Below are 10,288 nucleotides of genomic sequence, written 5' to 3' on the forward strand. Positions count from 1 at the left end.
TGTTTTGTCCTTCTATGGTGATTGACAGTTTTGCTGGGCATAGTAGTCTGGGCTAGTAGCATCTGTGGTCTCTTAATGTCTGCATAATGCTTGGCCATGACCACCTGGCTTTCATTGTCTCCACTGAGAGATCAGGTGTAATTCTGATAGGTCTACCTTTATATGTTACTTGGCCTTTTTCCTTTGCAGCTCTTAATAATCTTTCTCTACTCTGTATGTTTAATGTTTTGATTATTATGTGGCGAGAGGAATTTTTTTTTTGGTCCAGTCTATTTGTTGTTCTGTAAACTTCTTGTATCTTCATAGGCATATATTTCTTTAGGTAGGGAAAGTTTTCTTCTATGATTTTGTTAAATAAATTTTCTGTGCCTTTGAGTTGAACAACTTTTTCTTCTATACCTATTATTCTAAGATTTGGCCTTTTTATGATGTCCCATATTTCATGGATATTTTGGGTTAAGCTTTTCTTAGATTTAATTTTTTTAACTGATGAATCTACTTCCTCTATTGTATCTTCAGCACTTGAAATTTTCTCTTCCATTTCTTGTATTCTGCTGTTCATACTTGCATTTGTGGTTCCTGATCTTTTCTTCATGATTTCTGTTTCTATAATTCTTTTGGCTTGTGTTTTCTTTACTGTTTCTATCTCAGTTTTCAAGTCCTGAAGAGTTTCTTTTATATGTTTGATTTCTTTTTCTTGGTTTTCTTTAAGTGATTTGCTGATATCTTCCAATTTTTTGTTTTTTCCCTCCCTTTCTTTAAGAGAATTTCTCATTTCATCTAAGAATTTCAAACATTCTCTTGAGGTTATTTTTTAGATAATTTTCTTCTGGTTCATCCATATTTGATTGTTCAGTTCTTACTTTTGTAGGGTCTTTATGTTTTACTAGTTTTGTGTTGCTCTTTGTGGTGTAGTGTGTGATCTTACCTTTTCTACTCATCTTTTCCTCTAATAGGTGTGGTTGGGGCTGTCTGAGATTCTTCTGAATAATCTTCTAAGTGTCAGTGAATCCAAAGCTCAGATGTTTGTTCCTCATGGTACAGTCAGTGTCATAGTTCTAGTTACCCCATTGGTCATTCCTGTTCCTGGAGATAGCTCAGTGCTCCTGTGTTTTGCTCTTCTCCCTTGGAGTTTGCTGTCTCAGGCCTACTTTGGCCTAGGCTGCTGGTTTTGATCTGTTTCTGTAAATCTTGGTCTGGATCTCCTCTTGCAGAAGTCCCTGGCTTGGAGTTGGACCTGTTCTGGTGGAGATCGCTGACTCTGGATCTGGTCGCTGGCTCTCTGGCTCAGGACTGATCAGCAGAGTTCTGGGGCTAGGTTGGCTCCCAGGGCTGGATTTGCTCCTGGCTTCTGCTTTTGGCGAAGTGTGTTTCCTCAGGCCCTCTCTGTCCTAGGTAGCTTGTTCAGAGACATTCCTGTGGAACTTGTTGCCCAAGGTGGAGTCCCTTGCCTCAGGGCAACTTTGGCCTAGGTTACTGACTTTGACCTGTATGTGTAAATCCTGGTCTGGGTATCCTCCTGCAAAAGTCCCTGGGTTGGAGCTGGATCTGGAAAGGTTTCTGGTTCTGGTCTACTGGCTCAGAGGTCCCAGGCTCAGGTGTACCCAAACCCGCAGAGGACCTGCTTACTTCCTCAGAAGTCCCAGGGGTTCCAGGTTCCTGCCTATTCCCTTTGATGTCCCAGACCAATGTCCAAACTTACAGAGGACCTGGCTTAGGCCTATTCTCTCTGAGGTTCCAGACTCATGCCTGGCCCTGCCAAGATTTCTGGTTCCTGCCTATTCCCTCAGAGGACCCCGGTTCACTCATGCCCAGGCTGACAGAGGTCCTGGGAGGTCCTAGACTCTTGCCCAGACCTACTGGGGTGTTGGCTTAGGTCTACTCCCTTGAAGGTCCTGGATTCACATCCGAACCCTCAGCAGTCTCTGGCTTTGACTCACTCACTCAGCGGTACTCTGAGTACCTGTTCTAGTGGAGATCATTGACTCTGGATCTGGTTGCTGGCTCAATCCTGATTCACCCTGGAGCTTGTTCTCTCTGTGTCCTAGGTAGCTGGTTCAGTCCTACTCTGGTTCCGGTGGAGATCGCAGACTCTGAGTCAGGTTGTTGGCTTGATCCTGGTCTGCCAGTGTCCCAGGACTGGCTGGCTCCCAGGGCTGGATTTGCTCCTGGCTTCTGATCTTGATGGAGCTTGTTTCCTCCAGCCCTCTCTTAGGGGTCACTTCATTGTTTTTAAATTTAGCCAGATTCTTGCAAAAATATCACATGAATGTCGTCTATCCCAGCTGCTAATAGAATTCTTGTTTCCTTCTGAAACCTCATTTTCTAGGATCCACTGTTCACATAGCTCTTAGCATTACAGTCTTTCAGGCTTCTACTAGAATGGCAGGTAAACTCTGCTTACAGCAATCAATGATTTTCTTGTCCAATAGTATAAAGTTTTCCTTATTTCTAAAGTCTTCTTTGTTCCTCTTAAAACCAACATGGTCAGATTCTTTACAGTAACAACTTTTCTTTCCTGGTTTCAATTTCTGCCTTTGTCACTTTTCTGTTGCAATAAAACATTCTGACAAGAGCAATTTCAGGAAGAGTTTATTTTGTTTCATGAGTCCAGAGGAAAGGAGTCCATCATGGTGGGGAAGGCACGACAGCAGGAGTGGAAAGCTGGATGATCACAGTTTCATCCACACACAGGAAGGAGGGGGAGGGGTAGAACACAGCTCCAGTAGGGCTGCTTCTTAGGCTCTATAACCTCCCTTAAGCTGCCACATGGGATACAAAGCACTCAATACATGACCCTGTGAAGGACAGTCCTCATTCAGACCACCACATTTCCCAAGCTTCCTGGCTTCATAGAAACATATTCTTTTTTAGTTGCATAGGCTGTAAGTCTAAAACCCAAGCATCTGAAATCAGAAAGCCATGCTTCTTTTGAGACTGGGTGCATGCCTTCTTTGCCTCTCCACAACTGCTGGTGATGGCTATCAATCATTCATTCCTTACTTGCAGTTGAATCATGCCAATCTCCCTCCCCTGATTTCCTCCTCTCTCCCAACCCCTTTTTTCTTCTCTTTATCTTTTTTCTTTCTTTCCTCTCCCCCAGCCCAAATTTTCATAACTCAGTGCATTCCCTGGGAGTGCTGGGTGTTTATATAGTGTTTTTCTCTAATACTGATACCAGATATGCTGATTTGATATAACCAGAGAGTTTAAGGTAAAAGCCTGAGTCTGGAGGCACCAACAAACTAGGTTCTATCAGCTGTCTCCTATACACCAATTAGAGAGACAAGTAGTTGGGAAAAGCAGAGGAAGGAGATTTATTCAATGTGGCCACACTGGGAAGAACAGGTAAAGAGGTCCATTGATCCCAAGTTCATCTTCAGGGTATAGACATGTGCTTTATGTTTAAATAGAGGAAGGTTTGGGCCAAGGAGCACGATGTACACATGATTAAACAGTACTGATGAATTTGCAGTTTCCTTGAATGTTGTCTCAGTTCTGGTACTTCAGTGTGGTCCAAAGAAGTTATTATTGCTTGAAGTAGGATAAAGCAATGGTTCTTTGATGATTATTTCTGCTCTAAGATTCAGCCTCGCTCTCACTGAGAATTGTTCTTATTGGTGTCCATTGTAGCGAAGGTCACTTAAGAGGAAAAGTTAAGGGCGGTGACTTAACTCTGTGCCTTCAGCTAAGGTAAGACAGATAGACAGACACAAATAAAGGAAGATGTGCTAAGCTTTCAGTCTGCTTGTTACCTATGGGTCCAGACGAGGAGTCAGCAGCTTTTAGAGAAAGTGGAACAGTACCTATTTCATTGCTACACAGCTAATAACTTCATTGCAATTTGATCATACCTGCAAAGACACTATTAAAGCTAAAGCATATAATTCACAGGAAACAAATTTGGAACGACATTGGTTTTTGTTATTGCTGTTGTTTTGTATTAGTGGAGGGGTAGTATTGGACATAATTCAACCCATACACATGCTTTTCCTGAAATTGGAATCATGTTTCAGACAGGACAGGTACCAAGTCATTTAAAACTGCAATAGACTTGTGAACATGACGCAAGGCTGTGTTTGTGTATGTTTGTGTATGTCTCTTTGTGTCTTCGTGTGTGTCTATTTTGTGTGTGTCTGTATGTTTGTGTGTGTCTGTGTGTGTATTCTGTGTGTGTGTGCCTGTGTATGTTTGTGTGGTACTGAGTATTGAACACATACAAGTGAATGATTTTTACCTGTGTTCCCAGCACTGAATGGTATAGTAAATTCATTATTTAATATTCCACATGGATATTATAGTAAAATTAAAAATAAAATAAGAAAGACATACTGCATAAAATAAGGAAAGCATTTTTTGTAGTTAAAAATGCAAAATAATAAGATAGTCTGCTGTAGATTGAATCTTGTGTCCTCAAGAGATATTGAAGTCCCAAACCCTAGTGTTTGTAAGTTTTCTTTTACAATATTATACAATACTTATTACACAGTACCCGAGGAAATCAGCCTGTGAAGAAGGTAAGTTTACTTTGTAACGTGCCTTCAGAGTTCACCCACCATCCTTTGGCCCTACTCTGAAGATGGGACATTGTCAGGAAAGGGAATGTCTAGTGGAGCAAAGCAGTTTGCATTCTAGTCAGAAGTCAGTGGTCCACAATATCCCCTAAGAGCATGTCAACAATAAACAAAACCTCCCACTAAGTCTCACCTCTTAAAAGTTTGACCACTTCTCAATACACAATAGGCCTTTAACACTCTGGCTTTGGGGGAACTTCCCAAATCTAATGTGACCCTATTTGAGGTAGAATCATTGTAGACAACAAGTTAATGTTTACGTTAGAGAGAGGAAAATATAGAGAGTGGAAGAGAGGCTAGAGAAAGCCTATAACCCCAAATTTCAAAATAAACCCTGATTCATACTTCAAAACAAACAGCAACATGACAATAGATGTCAGAACATATATTCACTGCAGATATAGTCAAGGTAATGAAAACTTGAAAATGACTTAAAACATGTATTTATGTTCAATGAGATAATTGATAATGTCCAGTAAAAATATAAAGCAAAGTTATATCTAAAATATGCCAAAACAGCATCTGAAAGACTAGATACAACAAAAAGCCAATTAAAAATCAAATGTCTTGAGTCCGAGTGCTACAGCCGCAGGTCCTGAAGGATGAAGATTTGAAAGAGATGCCATGGCTAAACACCTGAAGTTTATTGCCAGGACTGTGATGGTTCAGGAGGGGAACGTGGAAGGTGCATACAGGACCCTGAATAGAATCCTCACCACTGATGGGCTTACTGAGGTCATAAAGCAGCTGCGTTTCTATGAGAAGCTCTGCCGCCGCCTCCAGCAGGTGAGCTATGAAACATGCCGGAGGATCTACAACATGGAAATGGCTCGAAAGATTAACTTCTTGATGAGGAAGAACGGGGAGACCCATGGCTGGGCTGCTAAGCCCACGTTAGTTCTGTGTCTGACTGTTCTTATAAACCCCAATCTCTGTTACCTTTCTCTACAATAAACTCGATCACACGTGAACAAAAAAAAAAATCAAATGTCTTGGAAATATGAAAGCTAATAGTGAGGGACTGAAACAAGGTTTAAACCAGCACAGCTGGAGAGAGAGTTAGAAAACTCGAAGACAGTATTGAAGCACACACTTTTATCCACAACAGAGAAACTTAAAAATCATGTGGATTTGGAGACTGTAGAACAGACTGAGAGATGTTTCAGGATAAAATAATTTAGGGTATGTTGCATGTTGAAAAAGCAATATTTGAAAAACTAGCAGCTGAGAATTTTCATGATGCAAACAAAGTACTAATCATCTCGCCTCAGCCATATTCTCTGTTTTGGCAGCAACCAACACGAACCGAAGGGACTGCAGAGGCAATGAACACCAAGAATAACGAGGAAACCATGAAAAGGTAGAGAAAACCCACAAGCTACTGACAAACTGCCACAAACTTCCAAGAACCCTGTACCATGGCTCAAAGGTACTAATACAATGGCAAATATGGAAGGAGACTAGGTACCTGTGACAGTTAACATTGCTTGCCAACACGGAACGATCTAGAGTACCTCTAAGTGCGCCTGAGACAGATGTGGAGACGAGGTTAACTGAGGTGTAAAGTCTCGCCTTACCATGGTGACACTATTGCATGGGCTGTGGTCTTGGACTGAATACATGGAAGTGAGCTGAACACTGCTAGCAATTCTCTCTCCTTCAGCCCCCTTAAGCCCCTGCTGCCACAATTTCCGTGCTATGATGAACTGTATGCTCAACCTGTGAGCCAAATAAATATTTTGTCCTTTAAGTTTGCATTGTCTTGGGTATTTTGTCATAGCAACAAGACTGAACTAATACATTGCCAAGCTAGGATTCTGCGTCTTGTTAAACTTCCACCAATAATGAATTAAAACGCTGAACATAGACTCTGCCATCACTAGACTCTCACTAAACCAAGTGTTGAAGCAATGACACTTTAAACATGCACATATATTACAGTATACACATAAGCCAATGTATATATTTAAAGGAAATAAATGATACCTCAAGCTTTTAAAAGCAGAGGGAGAGAGAGAATATATAAAATGTTACCAATACAAAGGAAATATTGTAAAGCACAGTAGTAAGTGATATAAATATCAGGAAATATAAAAGTAAGATGATTATAGAGATATGTACATGTCTATCAAAAATGACAATTTTAAGCATAACATTCCCCTATTAGAAAGCAGTTATGAGGGCTTGGAAGACAGTTCAGTTGGTAAAGTGCTTGCTTTATGCACTCAAGGACCAGACCCCAGACATGGCAGTTCTTTCTTGTAATGCCGGAGAAGTAGGGCAGGGAGATCTCTGAACTCCCTGGCCAGTTATCCTCGCCTACTTGCTGACTCCAGGCTATTTAAAGACACAGAGGAACAATACCTGAGATTATCTGCTGGAATCCACATACATATACACAGCCACAAATGTACATATGCACCTACACATGAGCACATGGGACATCCATCCATCCATCCATCCATCCATCCATCCATCCATCCATCCATATACACCATAAGAAATTATTAGAGATAAGAAAAATTCAAATGTAAGTTGCTTACATTAGAAAAATAATTCAATAAATTGTAAAAATATTGAAAAGATACAGTACAAGCTTATTTTTATATGTTGCTAAATTTCATGCGTGTGTGTGTGTGTACGTGTGTGTGGGGGTAGTTGTGATGAGGGACAAAGCACAGAGGTCACTCGTGATGGTATTTGTCCTTCCCCATTACTCTCCATTTGAGACACGATTTCTCACTGAACCTCAGCAGTCCTCCTGTCTGTGTTTCCTACAGGCTCACAAGTCCGTGTGACCACGCACAGCTGTTTACATCTGGGTTATAAGGATTTGAACCCATGTTCAAATGAACAAAATACCAAGGGCTCTTACTTAATTACACATTTCCCTGCCCCTAAAATGCAAATAGTAATAAGAGCACTACTGTTTTATTAGCTGTATGAGACAATATAATTTAAAACATCAAAGAACTACAAGGGTTATAGAGGGACAGTGCACACAATAATTCTCCAATAAAAATAATAAATTTGGCTAATTAGATAGATTCTTAAATAAGTCAAAATGTACAGAATTACTTAGAAAAACAGACAAGTCCTCAGACACATGAGGTATTTCTATATTCCCCTTTTACAAAAGCAAGATATTAGTTATGGAGTAGAGTACAAAGCAGAGAATATCTGTATCACTAAATTAGCAAGATGGCCAAATAGGGTGCCTCAGAATTCTACCTCCAACGAACAGAATGTACAGACTACTTTTGCAAGCACATGGAATACTTACAAAGTTCTTCAGGAAAGAATTATGTACATATTTTTAAGGATCAAAGTCTTACCACTTTTTTTGAGTTAAAGACAGGAAAACCAGATTTCACTCATTAAAGATAAAGCAATTCTGAGAAAGTGTTTAGAAAAAGCCACGTATTAAAGAAGAAACCAAGATAGCATAAAATACTTAGATCCAAGGATTAATGTTGTATGTCAAAATGTATGGGATATAGTTAAAACACGTTATAGAGTCACCAATACATTTATTAAAGTGCAGTAAAAATGCAACAATCAAGCTAGAGAAATAATATAGAAAGTGTATAAATAATCTAAGCAATAGTGGTCCACCAATAAATCAAAAATGAGTACATCAGAGTCAGACTAGAAACTTGCCTTAATAAAATTGAGAGGAAAAGGATAAAGTAAAAATATGAGTCAGCATATAGAATAAAGAAGGGACATAGAGGTTGTAAAACCACTGGAGAATACACTGTAGTTTATTAATGTATTTGGAACCTAGACAAAATACATCTAGAAAAAAATTGCCATGCTCACCTTAACAAGGAACTGGTAAAAACTACGGACAAATTTGATATAGCATCAGTCAACAGATAATAATTGTTTTCCCCCTCAAAAGTCTGAAGAAGAGGCATGTGTTGGGCAATGAGGCACCTGCTTTTCAGTCCCAGCACTTGGCTGACTGAGGAGGGCTTGAGGTCAGGATGGGGACAGAATAAGATACTGGCTTTAAAAATGAATTCAAATTAATGAATTTTAAAAAGGAATAACAAACAAGTTCTTTCTAGGAGCCTGGTATAACCTTTATATCTAAACTAGGTTAAGGGTAGTTTCAGGGAAAATTAAAGACTATAAACTCAGAAGAAAAATCTTATAAGTGCATACTGTAAAATTCAAGACACACACATATACAAAAGTCAAAAACTACAAATATTACGCCATACAAAAAAACTTTCACATTTTCCCACATTAGCTGGTCGGAGGAAAGAAAGAATAACAGTAAGCTCAATAGACAGAGAACATAGTTCCCAGATAAAAATTAGTCGTCAGTTTATTATAAAAAGTCTCTGTGTTTTTACATAAAGAAGATAGCTTTATGGAATTCAGAAAGACTAGCTATCATAGTGTGCCATAAATATTGCATTGAAAGATAACATCAGAAACTATTCTACTAGAGAAAAGAAATCTAACAAGACAGGTGTGGTCCCTGGACTCTACGATAAATACGGGAAATCTTAGCCAGGACAGTGGGAAGGAAGTAGACCAGACATGGACAAGAGAAGTCTTTCAAATTATAAATGATTACAGGCTACACAAGTGATGATATTAGAAAGACTATACTTCAGCTAGTTTCATGAACATCAAACCAAATGGCCCAGGTATGGTGGTATACACCTTTAACCCCAGCACTTGGGAAGATCCAATCTCTCCATCCCAACTCACAGACAGATCTCTGTGAGTTTGAAGCCAGCCTGGTCTACAAGGCAAGTTCTAGGGCACCAGAACTACACAGTGAGAGACCCACTCAAAAAAAAAAAAAATCAAAACACAAAATGCAAAGTAACAGTAATAAATATTTTAGCTTACATCATAAGAAACTGTTAAAATAACCATAAAAATCAAGTTGTTTACATATCTAAAATTATTTAGGAACAAATTTAACATAAGGTGTGCAAGATCTTTCCAAAAACATTACATGACATTGATAAAGATGATAAAGAGGCTTCCAAATCAATCAAAATTATGTTCGCAGCCATGAGGACTCAATATTATAAAAACATGAATGTTTTCCATACCAAGAGTGGTTTTTAATGGGACTTGAAATAGATGAACCTAAAATTCACATGACCACACAAGGAACTAAGAATGTCTTAGGGATAATTTTCCAGACATGGTGGAAAGAATTTTTATACCTAGTGTCGAGATTTATTTTAGGATAAAAGCTATTTAAGCTATGGTATCAGTGGATACAAAAATTAAGATCTGTTGCGTAGGGTAGATAGCCCAGAAGAAGCCCGTGTGTACTTGGGGATGTGGTGTGCATCAGAGGTCGTGTTACACATTGGAAAGGAGCTGAGTAGGGAGGATGAATGGCAATCAGCTATTCTATAGGAACAAAATTGTAGTCGTCAAAGTCACAACACTGATTTCCATGACAATTAGTTCCAGTGTTTGGAAAGCCTAAAGTATGAAAACAAAATTGATAACTTTTAGGGGATATGTTGGATAACTAGGAGATTCTGGAGAATTGACAATTTTTTATTTAAAAGAATTAAGAAAAGTTCTAAATTACAAGTTTGAAAAGTATGTGTGTGTGGAAATTAAAAATAAACAACTTAGCCGGGCGGTGGTGGCGCACGCCTGTAATCCCAGCACTCGGGAGGCAGAGGCAGGAGGATCTCTGTGAGTTCGAGGCCAGCCTGGTCTAC

General features: G+C 39.3%; 1 protein-coding gene and 1 pseudogene across 1 annotated transcript in view; one reads left to right on the forward strand and one right to left on the reverse strand.

The window, feature by feature from the left end:
* Window positions 1-3,456: 3,456 nt before the first annotated feature.
* The window catches only part of C16H10orf67 (chromosome 16 C10orf67 homolog), a 92,361-nt gene continuing 85,529 nt past the window's right edge, over window positions 3,457-10,288 (reverse strand). The window contains exon 17 of the mRNA XM_005354677.2: window positions 3,457-3,642. Within this exon, the coding sequence (XP_005354734.1) occupies window positions 3,599-3,642 (44 nt within the window). The 3' untranslated portion in view covers window positions 3,457-3,598. The remainder of the gene's footprint in view (window positions 3,643-10,288) is intronic.
* LOC101990814 lies at window positions 5,199-5,487 on the forward strand (annotated as a pseudogene).

This window comes from Microtus ochrogaster, chromosome 16 (genome assembly GCF_000317375.1).
Source record: "Microtus ochrogaster isolate Prairie Vole_2 chromosome 16, MicOch1.0, whole genome shotgun sequence".
Lineage (NCBI taxonomy): Eukaryota > Metazoa > Chordata > Mammalia > Rodentia > Cricetidae > Microtus > Microtus ochrogaster.